We start from the raw sequence: 16,550 nt of genomic DNA, 5'->3' as shown, positions 1-16,550 counted from the left end.
CCAGAGCAGTCACAAGTTCCCTGACTCCTGGTCCTGTGCTCCTCCCTCTTCTCGCTCAGCTTCAGGGAGAACCGAAGCCGAGGGCCTCCTGGAGCAAGGAGATATGGGGACAGAGGTAGCACTAATGTCACTGCTCCGTTAACTCCAGAACAGCACAGCCTCCCTGCAGAAAGCACGCCACTGCAATCTGAGTTCCTGGGGCCTCATTCATCCTGCACCTACAAGCTGTCTGACCTATTCACTTTCCCCTTTCACACAAGCCTGGGAAGGAAGTTCAAAAGCCATAGAGTCCAAAGGTTCTAGTCCAATGAGACCCTCTGCGGTGATGTGTGCTGCTCAACCCTCCTCCTGCCCCTCGGCAGGGTCCCAACCCGTTTCCTGCCTGTCATTGGCTACTTGGGCTGCCCAGCTCCACCTCACAGCGGCAGGTGGGAACCAGAGGAACCCAAGTTCCTGTCCTACTCTGACCTGACCCTGCACCTGGCCACAGGGAGGGAGGTGGCCACAGGGGAGACACTTAGCCTTTGTGGCTACAGGAACCTGCTTCTCCCAGCTCACTGCTGCCCTCCCTCAGGCAGCCCCGGCCCTGACAGTGGTTCTTTACCCCCCCGGGTCTTTCCCCATAGATCAGTGTCCACTCTGCTGGCTTGGTCTCTCCACACCCCGCGCCAGCTTTCGCCCAAAGCCTGTCTCCAAACTCACCTCCTCCAAAGGGCATGCCATGCTCTGCCCCACCCAACTCCGGCTGCTCCCCTCCTCAGCATCCCCTCAGCCACTGGTGTCACTACGTAGGAATTAATTCGCCCTGGTGGACATGTCGCAGAGTGAGAATCTTTCCCGGGCACTGCAGCAGAAAAGGCATGGTCTGTGCCTCCAGCTAGACCCTGAGTGCCAGGGGTGCAGGGGCCATGCCTTCCAGAACCGTTGTGTCCCACCAAAGCCTGCAGCGTGGCTTCTCGGCTAGGCTGGGCGGCTGCTCGGCTGGGCGGGAAGGCCTCTGATGACGCCTAGCCTGGGAGTCTCAGAGGGTTTGTGGGCTCAGATAAGGCCGGAGGCTCCTGTTCCCTGAATGGCCCAGCCCTTCTCCAGCACCAGCCCCTCACTTTGGCCTCGTGGTGACCTGTGTGGGGCCAACGGCCTCTCCCTAAGGGACAGAATGTTCCAGGCAGTCTGTAACCACCCCTTCCTCTCACAACATCTGCATCTCGAGGCCTAGAGGGCAGAGCCCTATCAGGGACCCAGCGCCCTACCCGGATTCTCAATCCGCTACTTGGGCCTCCCAGAGCCCGCCAAACACCTGACAGTCACCACAGGAAGTGTGTCTGGGAAAACAAACTCCACAGTAGAGGCTCCCAAGTGACAGATGTGGGGGTGAACATCCCTGAAGCAGAAAGGGCCCCTCCAGCATGTTAGAGCACTGCGAGGGGGCCTCTCACCCCAGTCTCCTTTTCAAGTCCAGACACAGTTCTTGGTGCCTTCTCTGTCATTTCATTTATGCTTCTGAGCTGTTAGTTGTTTCGTCATTAAGTACCAGGGATTGCTTGTATAACACTTCTTTTTACTCCCAACAAACCAAGAGGATCCCCACCCGTGACACCGAAACGGAGGCCCAGGAACCCAGATGGACCAGTAAGCCTGAGCAGGCCCATGCTGGGCACTGCGACTGCCCTGATCCAATCCGCACACGTGGCACGGTGGGCACTACTGACTGCACTTCACAGGAGGAGCCTGTGACTGCACAACCAAGCGGAGGGCCCAAGCACCCAGCAACCAGGGCGGCTCCAGCTTAAGACTCCAAACTCCCCTGGCCAGGAGGACCATGGGGGCTTTGAGGTCATGCCCAAGGTCCTCTTAGTGACCTTGGCACCCACTAATAGGTGTTTCCAGATTGGTGAGAGAGATCAAGCTGTTGCCCAGAACAACACCTAAACTGTCACACTGAACTAGCTAAAAATAAAGGAGGCACCGGTCCCTCAAGAGGAACGGAACAGCCCTGGAATGCGGCAGGGCAAGAACAACAGGCTTCATTCTGGGCATTGACGGTGCAGGCCCAAGGCCAGCCTCCAGACTCACTGTTCCCAACGTCCCAGGTACCTCTAGATGAGAGGGGAGGGAGATGGAAGTGTAGACAGTTTTGCTTTCACTATGAGACAACAGACCCTAATGCCATGAGTTGCAAATACTACAGGATGGGAGCACACTGTCTAAAACCCCAAAGACCTCGGGCCTCCTCTAGTACACTGTCTCCTTCTCTTACCTTAAGCAAGTCACTTTCACCTCTGTTCTTCCATTAGGAAGCAGCAATAATGACAACTGCCCCCTTGCCCACACCTACGGCACAGGAGCTCCATGATACTGGATTCCTCAGAACACAGGCTTTCCAGAAACCCATGGTGGCCAAGGCAGAAGCGTACCCAGCATCACTGCCCCCGCTCAGAGCCCCGCCACCCACCCTCTGTTATTCCAGAAGCTGCACTCCCCAGCTCTGCCTCTCAAAGTTCCCACAGGTGTGTTCTGGGGGAGCCACCATCGGAACAGCCGGCACATGCCCAGTTCCGTACACTCGGCAAGTGTTTCTGCATCCATTCTCTAGCTGGATAAGTGGGCAGATAGTGAGGCAGGACTCACTTATCCCATCTGACAGGTAGGTGAGCTGAGGCAAGAGCTTGATGCCCACCGAACAACACTGCCAAGGTAGAGGGATCCTTTAGAAGTAATGGATTCCAGCCTCCTGGTCGTTCAGAGGGGCAAACCGAGGCCCAAGGAACCCAGGAACTCACCGCTTTAAATGCAGAGTTCTTCTGTCCAAATTTCTGAGCCATAAAATACACTGCCTAGCAGAGCACTGTCTAATGGGGATATAAATCAAGCCATATGTGCAATTTTTAATTTTCTAGTAACCACACTTTTTAAAAAACAAGTGAAATTAATTTTAGTAACATTTATTTAACCCAACATATCCAAGATATTATTCCCACATGTAATCAATATTTTTAAAATTATTATTTTTTTTATTTATTTATTTTTTCTTTTGTATTTTTCTGAAGCTGGAAACGGGGAGAGACAGACAGACTCCCACATGCGCCCGACTTAAAAATTATTAATGCGCTATTTTATACTTAATAGCACACCTCAAATCAGAGTCACAGCATTTCAAGTGTTCAATAGCCACATGTGGCCAGTGGCTACTGTTCTGGACAATACAGCTCTCTGTCCAGTCATGTCATCATTATGGAAGTGGGTAATGAATGAACTCTACTGGGCGACCACTACAATGCACTGCTTTGGAAGTCGGAAGCCCTGGTTCTGCATGCAGGGTGAGAGCTACACACTAGGGTCAGAGTGACCTGTGTCCCCATCCCAGCCCTACTGCTTTCTGGCCATCAAGATCATGTCAATTACACTTCCTGAAGCTCACCTGCCCAACATGTAGGATGCAGGAAGAAATACCTACATCCAAGCTTGCTGCAAAGACTCAACTAAATAAAGTAAATATTTTGTAAACAGAGCAGAACTCTGCAAAGATGAGGTGGTGTCATTATTACAAGAGTGGCCTGATTCTCCTATTCCACTCACCCCACCCACAGGAAGAGTCTCAGAAGGCACCAAGGTACATCAGAGAAATGAATCAGACTGAATAAAGGCTGAAAGCAAACCCCATGTGTCAAACGAGAAAATCAGCTGCTTACCGCATGTCCAGGCAAAGGCTGGGAGAGGATGCTAGGAGTGAGGACCACTGAGAGCATTAGGAGGTCTACTTGCAGGTTAAGCACTGCCCTCCCTGGAAGGCAATGTTTAATGCAATGTTTAAATGCAAACAAGGATGGCAGAGGTAGACAAATGGAAAGGGTACAAGAAGAAATGTGAAAACTAGAAAAAAATCCCTAACATTTCACTGTAAATTACTTTATTGGGCCACCTTCCCCAGTAGAAGGAGCTGGTCAACACCGCACAGCTGAGTGGTGGAGTGCTAGGCAGGTGGGGACTGGCAGCCACAACCAGTGTGCTAGTGTTGGGAGGCTGGGGAGGAAGAAGACATGGAGTCAAGGCCTCTGGAGGGTCCTGTACCCAGCTCTGCCCCCCCCCCCAGCTCTTCTTCTTAGAGCTGTTTCCCTAACAGCAAAATGAGAGAACAGGATTCTCAGTCAGGGGACCTGGTAGTGTTCTTGTCACTATCATTTATAAGCTATGTGGTCAAATTGACAAGTCACTTCACCACGTGGGGGCCTCAGTTTCCTCACTTCTAAATGGAGACAATGCCTTCCTCAAGGTAGATAAAAGCAGGGCTCTCCCAGAATTCCACTCCTATGCATATACCCAAGAAAAGTGAAAGCACAGGTCCAGCCTGACCTGTGGTGGCGCAGTGGATAAAATGTCAACCTGGAACACTGAGGTTGCTGGTTCGAAACCCCAGGCTTGCCCGGTCAAGGCACATAGGGGAGTTGATGCTTCCTGCTCCTCCCCCCATCTCTCTCCCCTCTCTAAAATGAATAAATCTAAAAAGAAAAAGAAAGCACAGGTCCACACCAAAAAAATGTATACACAAATGTTCACAGCATCATTATTCACAACAGCTCCAAAGTGGAAACAACACAAATATCCATTAACTGACAAATGCACAAGAAAATGTGGTATATTAATAGAGCCAAATATTATTCAGCAATAAAAGAGAATGATGTAATGATATATGAAGCAAGGATGAACCTTGAAAACATTATACTTAGTGGAAGGAGCCACGTATTGTATGATTGCATTTATAAGAAATGTCCAGACAAGGCAAATCCATTTAAAAAAAAAAGTAGATTAGTAGATGTCGAGGGCTGGATGGAGAGAGGGGTGGGGGTTTATTTTGAGAGTGATGAAATTGTTCTGGAATTAGATGATGGTGATGGTTGCATACTCTTGTGAATGTACTAGAAGCCACTGAATTGTACATTTAAAAAAAAATGGTCAATCTTATGGCACGCAAATTATATCTCAATTAAAAAATAAAAGCGGAGACTCTGCTATCGAACTTGGGTCTGAAAGCTGGCTGGCTTTTCTGTGTACTGAGTCCTCATCCAAAAGTGGAGGTCGTAACAGCACCCACCTCACAGGGGCGTTGTGGGGATGTGATGCCTTTAGCATGAACCTGGCAGTAAACGTGACAGGCATTACATGTTAGTTTCGTTGAGTGTTATTACTACTAGTGATTAAATAAGGCCTACGAGAGGAAAGAAACAGACCCCCTAGGCAGCATTCCGTGAGCCCTTCCCCCTGAGGTACCTTCCAGGTCCCAGGGACTACGGGCCTGGAATCCAGCCTGGAATCAGATGAACGTGATCTGACATTTTCTGCCTCATGTAGAAGTGGACCTCTCCCCTTGGCTTCTGTTTACAAAGGACTGATTTGCCAACTTTACATTTCAGCCTCCCCTGCTGCAGGGGCACAACCACCCTCTCCTCTCTGGATGGCAGAGGCTGGGCTGTGGGCCTGAGTTTTGTCTAACAGCCCTGAGCACGCGTAAGGGACTGATAAGCCATCCAGCCCTGCCCGGGTTGGATCCACCCAGGAAGAGAGAGGGTGTGTGGGCAAAAGCATACCTGTGTGTTTTAATTCCCAGAAAAGTTTAACAGATTCATGCCAGGTCACACAGGGCCACAGAGAGTCCTCATAAGCCTTTCTGTATCCCCTCCCTCCTCGGGACAGTGCAAACATTTCCGCAGCAGCAGCAGTCAATGGGCTGGCGCTGCTCACAATGAGTGCTGTCAACTTCATTCAGGAATACTTTGCAAGGAGGGCTCTGCTTGATAAGAAATGGCTCATTTTAAGCTAAGCTTGAATGCTATGATGGGAAAGGAAATAACTAAAAAGAAGCAGAGTCTTTAAAAAATTATCAAACTTCTTTAAAAGTGTTACTGTACCAAGGGTTGGTGTAGAACAATAGGAGCCTGCACAAAGTATTAATGGGAGCGTGACCACAGTGAACAGCAAGTTGATAAAATCTTGAAAATGAGAAGATTCACACACTCTTCCACCTAGTAATTCCAACCCTGGATACAAAACCCAGAGAAACTTGCATGTGTACTGAAGATGTGCATGAGACTGTAACTTGAAAAATTAAAAACCCAAAAGCCCATTAGAAGAACAGATATACTAACTGTGGTATATTCACACAACATAAGAGCATAGAGCAGCTTAAATCAATGGAATAGAGCTATATGAAAAAACATGGAAAAATTCCAAATATAGACTATTGAGCTAACAAAAGCAAGATGCCGAAGGATACATACAATATAGCATCTTTTACAGAAGAAATCATATAAAGTAACACTATACACTGCTTATAGATACATGATATATAATGAAAGTATAAAATCATGCATGGAAATGATAAACACCAAATTCAGGACAGAGGTCACCTCTGGACAGAGAAAGGAAATGAGACTGAAGATGGGCATAGAGGGCCTTCAGCCTTGGCCTGATCTCTAGGTTGGTTAGAGCATCATCCCAATATGCAAATGGGGGTTCAATCCCTGGTCAGGGCACATACAGGAAAAGATCAATGTTTCTCTCTCCCTCTCTCACTAAAATCAATAAACAAAAAATTTAAAAAGATGGAGAAGGAGAAGAAAGAAAAGAAGAAAGAAGAAGAAGGGGCTTCAGTTGTGCCTGTAATGTAATTAATTGTGTTTGTTAACTTCAATATTTTTACGCACCTCAATTATTTCATGATAAAAAATTAACTCAGGTGTATACATATTAATACATATTCTAAGACAAATCATTAAAAACAACAAAGGTGGGTTTTTCCAGAGGAAAAACCAGAGGGAGCAAGAATAGCCCTCTGGATCCTATTCCAGGTTTTCTTAAGACTTTGAGAAAGTCACTTATTTCCTCTGGAACTTCAGTCCCTGTTTCTAAATGGGGACTACAATCTCTGCCTTCTGTCTGCATCACACAAGGGAGATAGCAGGATGACCAGGGCAGGCGCCACGAAGGGGAGGGGGCCGCCCTGGGATGCACACGGGCAATGCTTCAGGTCCTCACATACACACACACACACACACACACACACACACACACATAATTGGTGTCTGATAAGACACCCATGAAGTGTCTCAAACCATTAAAAAGAGAGAAAGAAAAACTACATTTTAGTACATATCCATTTGACTCTCCCTTACAAAGTTTATTTTCTTTTGTACATCTAGAGCCCAGTTTTAAGCAATTCAAGCTAGTAACTTCCTAACCAATATCTGACCACTGTCCCTCTCTGGCATTGAATGCTTTGTATTTATCATAAGACAGCAAATAACTATTGATACTTCATGAGAACAGTGACCATTTCTACCAGGTTCATAGCTGTCCCCCCAGCCTAGCACAGTACTCTCTGCACATAATAAAGGACGTAAGCACTTTCTGAAGAAACAATTGAATTCTCATGATCTGATTCAATTGTAAACGTTTCAAATCAATAAGCAGGTGCCAGCAGTCCAGCCAAAACTACTTCCTGGGCGCGGAAGTATAGGGCTGCCTCTCCCCCAGCATCTCCCAGGGCCTCCTCAGGCATGCTCAGAGCTAACTCCAGGGGATAAATCTATCAGGAAGGAATCCCTGACTGCAGTCACACATGGAGACGGTACTAGTGCCAAATCAGTCCTTTTGGGAGAAAGCTGCCCATGCCTTCCCCAGCAAACAGCAGGAGCGTGGGAGGACAGCACAGCATGACCAGATGTGAAAGTCCCTCGTACCGACCCACTTTCCCACTTTATTCCTTCACGACAGTCCCAAATTATCAAACCAAATGAAGTGCTGGGGCTTCTCTTGGGGGAGAACTAGGAACATCCAAGGTAGAGAGGATAGGGATTATGAAATGAATATTCACTGAGGAGTGAGAGGCTCTTCCTGAATATCTGTATAATGCCACACCAAAGGTACATGAGACATCGTTCATAATTTTCTAACACTCACCTCTCTCACCCGTGAGCAATAAGGGGCATTTTTTAATGCTTGCTTTTGCAGCTGGGACACATGGGTCTGAGGAAACAGACCCTGGTTAGCCCTTTAACTACTAAGCATATTCCCAAGCACTCTGAAGACTCCTGGGTTCTGGCCTTTGGGACTAATCACATCTGAAAATGGGGTTACTTAGGGTCGGGGGCATCCCACCCAGAGAAAACCCATTGGCATTTACTCACCATTCTGACAACCCTGGAGAAAATAAAGTCTAGTCTTTCTTTAGACGCCAAGTTTCTGACCTTGCTGGACTCATCTTCCTTTCCTACACAAACAGAGGACTATGCATACTCCACCCTCCTTGCAGGCTAAACTGTGTGGAAGAAGCTGGTGAGATGAGAGGCAAGTTAAAAGTTACTAGGAAGTCAAATGGCACAGGCTCTAGGGGCAGAATTAGTAGCTGTCTGGGATTCTGATGAATGCAATCTTTCACACGCACACATATGCCTCTTTTTCCTCCTAAAAGCACTAGAAGAGTGAAGGGGAAATAGTTATGTGTGCTTAGTTCAGTCTAATGCCAGCACCCCCATTTCACAGGATTTCATTAATCAATATTAAGCAGACACAGTCTGGAAAATGGAGCTCCACGCCGACAAGCCAGGCACTTGGCCTGTTTCAACCCAGAATGTATTTATGAAGTGGAATTACTAACATGCCTTACAGGCAATGGGGACAGACAAAATCACCTTTTCATCATCGCTTTTGTGTCCTGAGCAATCCCATAAAACCTTCCCTGGCATCATTCCCATCTTCCCTCCTCCCAGCCCTAGGCCAGAGGGAAAGAAGATGGATAAGGGTTAGCAGGGAATGCCAGAGCTGCCTCTGGAGCCCCGGAGGCTGCCTAGGCTGAAGGCTGAATCATCATGGCTGCCTACACTGGCAGGTTTTGGGGGGACTGTTCTCACTAGGTCCCTGTCAGGTCATAGGTAGGGCCCAGCTCCCACAGGAAGAACAGGGTGTGGAGTCTTGCACCCCCACCCAGCTTTTCCCACAGTCACTGGTGGGTAGGAAGGGTTGGTCTCCAGTAAGTCCTGAGTCCCAAGAAAGCAGATGCAGTCCCCCAGCATGTGCACAAATGGGAGTGGGGTGAGCTGGGCCATCGGAACAAGCGCCTGCTATGTGCTTAGGAGGCTCAGGCAGCTTCCTGGGAACCACTCCATGGATGGCAGTGCCACACGGCCCCAGAATGCAGGTCAGTGTTTGATCCCCGGGCAGGAATCCACACTCCCGCTGTAGGAAGCAGCATAAGAAGTCATTAGTGCAAGAAGGTCATGTTGTTTTTAAGACTCTCTTTGACTGCCTGACCAGGCAGTGGTATAGTGGATAGAGCGTCGACCTGGGACGCTGAGGACCCAGGTTCAAAACCCCGAGGTTGTCGGCTTTGAGCTTGGGATCATAGACATGACCCCATGATCGCTGGTTTGAAGCCCAGGATTGCTGGCTTGAGCCAAAGGTTGCCAGATTGAGCAAGGGGTCACTGGTTCAGCTGGAGTCCCCTAGTCAAGGCACATATGAGGAAGCAATCAATGAATAACTAAAGTGCCACAACTATGAGATGATGTTTCTCTTCTCTCTCCCTTCCTGCCTATTCTCACTCTCTTAAAAAACAAAAAAAAATCTCCTTGACCAATAATATTATCTGGTGGAGCTTTGGCCTCAAGATCCTCTTCCGGCAAAGTTCTGAGGCCAGAGGAGAGCAGGGAGGGAATGTCACAATCCCAGTCTCAGAGGGGGAACCTCAGGATAGAATGTAAGTCAAGACACTGTGGGGAATGGAGGGTTCTGGGACAACACTAGACGCTGTATGTCCCACTGAGTGCAGTCCAAACCTCAACCCAATTCAGCCCTGGGGACTACACAGGTGGTGGTGGCTGTGGATGCTGCTGGCCTACAATATCACCTGAGAACCCACCCCGGGTCTGCTGTCTTGATCTACATAGGATACCATGTGCAGGGAGAGAGCAGTGAACTCATCCAGGCCTTAAATTCCCACTGTGAAAAAGGAAGAACATCACTGACACAACACCACTGAAGAAAACTCATGAAATACACATATTGGCATGCACAGCTCCCTGGGATCAGGGGCCAGAAGAAAGCCCCAGGGTGCTCCACAAGGTAAGCATGAGTGCCATGGTTTGACTTCTCCAGAGTCATTGGCACTTATAGCCATGAGGGGCTGTGGCAGATTCCCAATCCTGTCTCCTAACTACCCCACTCAGCACTGGGCCCAAGATCCAAGCAGCATCCCCAAGACCTTTGTCTCAGCATTTCCCCTTTAGCTGATTTCCAAGGGGAGGCTGGTCAAGTTTCCAGTGGAGAGGAGGAGACCTGGGTCACACCCTGGCTCTGCCTCTAACTCACTGTGTGACCTTGATGAGGTCACCCTCATCAGGCCTGTTTCCTATTGTGCTAGAGGAAGAGGTTTTATTAGGAGGATAGGAAGAGATTGAACATCTGTGGTTTGTAGAACAAATAATCCAGACCTGTTGCTCCTGCCTCTCACCTGTAGGGTAGCACTTCCTTGTTTGAAATCTAAAGTGAGGCTGACTTGCTCGTCCATCCCAGCTTTCCCCAACAATAATGTCACCCATTCAGGGTGTGGGTGGGTCCCGAGGCTGTGCTAAGCCTGATAAAATGGGCCTTTCCCTACAGCCTAGGCTGTTTCTTAAAAACATGGTGGCAAAGCTGGTATAAGGAAGAGATACATCTTTAAGACCTGCCAGCAGACAGTATTTTATGTTAGATGTCAAAGAGAGCAACAACACCTGGGTGATGCATCCACGAGTAAGTGCCCACAAGTCACAGCATGTGTCAAAGCCTCCATCCAACTCAAAAGACTAGTCTCTTATGTGAGCTCCCTGAACTGGCTGGAAATTATAACTTTAAGAGAGCGGTCACGTAGAGGAATAAAAAATTCCATTCAGACATGCCTTTCCAGTCCTGAGGCCTATGAGCAAAGTTTCCGGTGGCTTCCGAGTCCCTCCGCGTTCCGGGAAGCCTAGCAAGTCACTAAGTTCTCAGATTAAGGAGCACCCGCAAAAGCTGGGAAAGCCGGGGTGAGTTTCTCCGGGGCACCCGAGGCCCTTCGCCGGGAACCCCAAATATGGGGTGCCTGGCCTCCAGCCAGCACCTAGCCTGCTGCGCGCTCACCTCCCCAGCATGTGTAATCACTCCTCCGCCCACAGTTCTCAGACCCTTCCAAACAGGCCACCTCCCCGCACAGCCCGGGGCCCCGTCGGACATGCACAATCCGTTTCAAGGACACTGCAGCAAGCAGCCCAGTCTCAGGGGTCTTCCCCCCCCCCCCCCAACGAACACACGGGCGCGCCCACACACGCACACACACGGTGACAATCCTTGAGAGAATCAAAGGGTGAAGCCTTTCCCCACCGTCCAACCAATGCTGGCCTGGGAAAGGCCGGGGGCGGGAGGATGGAGGCTGCGGCGGAAAGCGGATGCCAGAATGCAACGCAGAGGCCCGAGCGCTGGGCGGCGGCGCGGGCGGGGCTCACCTTTTTGACTTGGTCATCTTTCAGCTCGGTGAAGTAATAGGCCAGGAGCTGAGCGGCGATCATGCTGGCGGTTGGGGGCGCGAGGCGGCAGGCGTGGGGCCAGCGTCGATCCTCCGCAGCCTAGGCGAGCAGTGGTACTCGGGCTGCTGCTCGGCGGCTCCTCCTCCAACTCCCGCGGCTCCGCCCCCACGGCCCGGGGCGCGGCGGTGGCCTGCGCGCTCCCAGTCTCCGCGCTCCCGTCCCCGAGAGGTTGACAGCCGCCAGCCGTCCCACCTCCTCGGTGCCCATTGGCTGCTGCGCGCCTCTGCAGAGCCAGGCGGCGGCGTCCGGGCCGGGCCGGGGGCGCAGCGGCCACTCCCTCCCGCACCGGAAAAGGGGCGGGCGACGCTGAGAAATCCCCTCGGGCCCAGCATCTCCCTCGCACGTCCCCCACGTAGGGAGCCGGCGCAGGGGCGGGGGCTCTCTCGGGCACGCACCGTCGCGCGTGGCGGCACTGTGGCCGGGTGGGGCGCCGCGAAGCGCGGGACGTGAGGAAGGCTCTGCCCGGCTCTGCCGGGATGAGCGGGCGAAAAGGGCCTGCTGCGAGACGGCGCAGCCCAGGGGGCGGTCCCCTTCCTCGAAATTAGGGCTCGCCTCCGCGAGTTCCGTGTTCGGGGAGACGCCGGGAGGGGGCTGGGCTGGCAAACATAGCCGTGGAAAGTGAGCAGGGCCTGTGGCCGCGGAAGCGAGAGCCGGAGGCTGCGCCGTCCTCGCGCTCCGTCCCGGCGCCCGCCGCCTCTCACGGGCCCAAGGAGCCGAGCGCGGAGCCCTGCCTGGGGTCTCCTCGCGCAGTGTGTCACGCGGTCCCATCCCGCCCGCCCCGGCTGCCACGCGGTCCCATCCCGCCCGCCCCGGCTGCGGCGCTTCAGGCGGCCCGGCCTAATCTCTGGCTGGTGGATTTGTACTGCTGAACCTAGAGCGACTCCCACACGCCCTCGCCGAGTCACCGGTTCTACCCCGGGGGTACACGCCTGCTGGGCGGGACATGGGCCGCAAGTCCCGGCCTCTGCCCATCCTTCAGGCCTCCTCTTCCTCTTGGGCACCCAGAACCCCTGGAGTCAGGGAAACAGTTTAGCTGCCACCTTTCTAGCTTCCCCAGAGGAATTTAGCCAAGCTGGGAGGCAACCCTGGAAATCCAGTCAGCTTCAAGTGAGGGAGGGGAGATTCGGAATCAAGGGTTTGTTCTAATACTAGGACTGATAGCACTCTTCAGATTCTTGAATTGTTTCTGTGTGAGGGACACCACCAGGAGCTTTGCTGACTTAGGAGATGACACATACTGAGCTCAATTCAACAGATTCGAAATGTGAGGCTTAGGAAGGCCATGAATCTCATGTGACTATACAAACCGGAAGTTGTAGATCCAGGATTAGACCTTGGGTCTGTTTTCAGAGCAGTGCTCACCCTTGGGTTTGCAGTCCTCCCAGTTGTATGTAGCTCTCTGCCTAAATAGGCCAAGATCCTGGCACCAAGGCTGCATCCTGTGGTAGTGCCCTGAGATGGCTAGAGGTGGCTAGATGACACCCCCTACCTGTACCTGAGTCTTGGATCCTGAGGACCCCTGGCCAAGCCTAGGAAAGTAATGTGGCAATCAGGGGAGATGGCTTCGGTCCAGGACAGCCCTGCTCGGGAACCTCAGGGGCCTGACTGCTGCCATCACAAACTGAAAGGGACCTCAGATGAGGCCCTTGAGGCCAGATCCCTCAGTCCAGGGCCCCCTGGCTTTATGACTGTGACATCCTGTGTCACTTCTTTGAGCCTGCATGCTCATCCATAAGATAGAGATACTAATAATGCTCACCCCCCTTCATATTTGTAGAATACCACAAATTAAATAACCTCTTTATAAAAAAAACACTTATTAAATGGTAGATGTTATCACAAGATTGGGGAACTGATGAGGTTTAAATTTAAGAGCTTCTCACTTGCATTCCTCACCCCCATTTTATGCCCTGAGACGGCCTAGCAGTTTTATAATTTTGAGTTATTTTTAAAGAGGCTCCCTGAAACTATTTAAGCTTTAAGCTCCACAAAACCTAGATTTACCCCATTATTAGTATCATTGTAAGCCAGAAACAGAGTGGTTCTCTGGCATCCATCAAACTTACACTACCTACATGTCCAGAAAGCAAAATTAGGTGAAGGAGAACAATTTGGTGCCATCTGAGTCCTGCAAATGTGATTCTGCCAGACTCACAAAACTGAAAGCTCCCTGAGGCTCGAGATCTGTGCTTTGCTAATTGCTCTTATGGATGAAAACAAGGGGCTCAATGGAAAGTAACCCACTGCTCAACCACCACCTTGCTTTCTCCAGTCCCCTCCTTAATTTTAAATGCATAATAGCTCCAAACTGCTTTCTCAGGGAGCATTTTAGATCTTGCTCCCAGCATATGAGGTCCGTTTGGCTCAAATAAACACATAAGGCCCTGGCCGGTTGGCTCAGTGGTAGAGCATCAGCCTGGTGTGCAGGAGTCCCGGATTCGATTCCCAGCCAGGGCACACAGGAGAAGCACCCATCTGCTTCTCCACCCCTTCCCCTCTCCTTCCTCTCTGTCTCTCTCTTCCCCTCCTGCAGCCAAGGCTCCATTGGAGCAAAGTTGGCCCAGCTGCTGAGGCTGGCTCTGTGGCCTCTGCCTCAGGCGCTAGAATGGCTCTGGTTACAACAGAGCAACACCCCAGATGGGCAGAGCATCGCCCCCTGGTGGGTGTGCCAGGTGGATCCCGGTCAAACGCATGCGGGAGTCTGTCTGACTGCCTCCCCGTTTCTAACTTCAGAAAAATACAAAAAAAATAAACATAAAAAAAATAAACACATAAGAATTTTCAACCTGGCCAGTTGGCTCAGTGGTAGAGTACCGGCCCGTTTCAACCTGGCCAGTTGGCTCAGTGGTAGAGTGCCGGCCCGGTGTGTGGATGTCCTGGGTTCAATTCCCAGGCAGGACACACAGGAGAAGCAACCATCTGCTTCTCCATCCCTCCCTTTCCCCTTCTCTCTCTCTCTCTCTCTCTCTCTCTCTCTCTCTCTCTCTTTCTTTCTTCCTCTCCCACAGCCAAAGCTAGACTGGTTCCAACAATTAACCCTGGGCACTGAGGATGGCTCCATGGCCTCGCCTCAGGCACTAAAATAGCTCTATTGCTGAGCAATGGAGCAATGGCCACAGATGGGCATAGCATTGACAGTAGGGGCCTGCCGGGTCTATCCCAGTGGGGGAGCATGCAGGAGTCTACTGCCTCCCTGCCTCTCACTTAATATTTTTTTAAAAAAGAATTTTCTACAGGTTTGGACGTTCTTATGTAGACACTGTGTTCTCAGACGTAGTTAGTGCAGGGCGCCTGGCACTCAAGATGGAATGAGCCCAGTCAGCACTCTGGAGCACATCCACCCCTTAACCCAGCCCCCTGCTAGCACCACCATGGGGCCCCCATTACAACTGAGACTCTGAGTTGAATCAGGATGAAACTGGCCCTCCCAATGACATGTTCTGTTTGCAGGCAGAGAGGCTTCCTATGCTTTCTCTTCCCTATCCTTTGAGAAACTACTCAAGGTGACTCACTCCTCCCCACCCCTCAAGTGCAGCCAGGCCCCAAAGTCTATCAGTATTTCCTAAGAAATATCTCTAGGACTGACCTACTGCCTCTTTCCAATCCCTAGTCCTCATCACCCTCTGCCAGAAATATTACATGGCCCTTCCTGGTTCCTGGTTACCCGCCATCCCAGTCATTCTGAGGTCCAGCTACATTTTTCATACTAAAAAAGCAACATAATCACATCATAACCCTGCCCCAAATCCCTCAAGGGCCCCCTCCTTCCTGATGAAACAAATTTAAACATCTCTGCCTGGTGTCTGAGGCCTTCTGTAATCTGACTCCACGCTTCTGTCTTATCTCTTTCTTCACCCTTGGTCACAGCAAGGCCACTTCCCACTGACCCCAGCCTCCACCACGTCCGTTCCATTTGAGCCGCTGCTCATACTTCCCTGCTTGCCCTGCCTTCTCCACTCACCACCTGACCAAGCATCTGTCTCACATAAGGCCCAGCTTACCCACTCTCCCCATAAAGTCTTCCCTGACTACTCACCCCAGACTCCCAGGCCTCAGCACCTCCACAGGGCAAACTCGGACTGTACTCAGAGTCCATATAGATCTAGACCAAGCCTCTTCGTTACAGATGAGGAAGCTGAGACACAGCCAGTGGGCCATCTTGCCCAGTGTCAGGTTGTGGCAGAACTTGGAGCTGGGACTCAAACCCAGTTCTGATGCCCAGCTGGTGTTCTGTCCATCCTTCCCACCACCTCACGGCAGCCTGGCCCTTGGATAAGTAGCACTGAGTCATGACAAACTGCCTGATATCATTGACTGTCTTCTTGGAGGCCAGCCTTATCTGTCCCAATCAGACATCTTCCTGAGGCCAAAGCCCAAGCCACATGCTGTTACCACACTTGGCTCAGAGCTGGCCTGTGTCCCCTTTATCACACCAGTTATCACCTCATGCGTTTCTCTATTATTCTGCCTCTTTTGCTGTCACATAGCTCTTAGACCCAACAAAGCACCCTTGCTGATTAATTACTCTCTGGGCCGCAGGAAGAACAGCAGAGACCTCAACCACAGGCAGTTCACAGCCATACATCTCCTTCCCTTACCCTCCAGATGGCCGCCCCCTTTCCCTGAAATCCCCTAGGTTTCTTTATTCATTTACTGTGCTTCCTCTGGTACAAATCGGAGTCGAAGGGGCAGACAATGCCAGCCTGCCATGCCGCAAAACACACCTGCCAGTAGGAAACTAAGCTGCAGCTACATCACTGTGCAGCTCTGTGTAGCGATTCACTTCTGACCCATGGCACTAAGCAAGTTACTCCAGAAATTCTCTCCAGTGGATCAGATTGTCTCCCAGCACCTGGGAGCACACTTTTAACAGCAACACTTCTTGTATAATGTTGACAGTTTACAGAGCAGTTTCTCATTTCTCCTGATAACAGGCTAGTAAGGTGAAGGGCAAATATC

General features: G+C 50.8%; 1 protein-coding gene across 2 annotated transcripts in view; it reads right to left on the bottom strand.

Moving 5' to 3' along the window:
• Window positions 1-11,719, bottom strand: part of HK1 (hexokinase 1) — a 73,227-nt gene extending 61,508 nt beyond the window's left edge. Inside the window, exon 1 of one of the 2 annotated variants that reach the window (XM_066242040.1) lies at window positions 11,511-11,719. In XM_066242040.1, the coding sequence (XP_066098137.1) occupies window positions 11,511-11,573 (63 nt within the window). In that variant the 5' untranslated portion in view covers window positions 11,574-11,719. Of the gene's footprint in view, window positions 1-702; window positions 938-11,510 lie in introns of those variants that run through there. The other variant, XM_066242041.1, reaches the window with a different exon arrangement.
• Window positions 11,720-16,550: the final 4,831 nt, after the last annotated feature.

Source organism: Saccopteryx bilineata, chromosome 9 (genome assembly GCF_036850765.1).
Source record: "Saccopteryx bilineata isolate mSacBil1 chromosome 9, mSacBil1_pri_phased_curated, whole genome shotgun sequence".
NCBI classification, from domain to species: Eukaryota; Metazoa; Chordata; class Mammalia; order Chiroptera; family Emballonuridae; genus Saccopteryx; species Saccopteryx bilineata.
The sequence above is the reverse complement of the archived record's forward strand: the minus strand, read 5'-3'. Positions and strand labels throughout refer to the sequence as shown.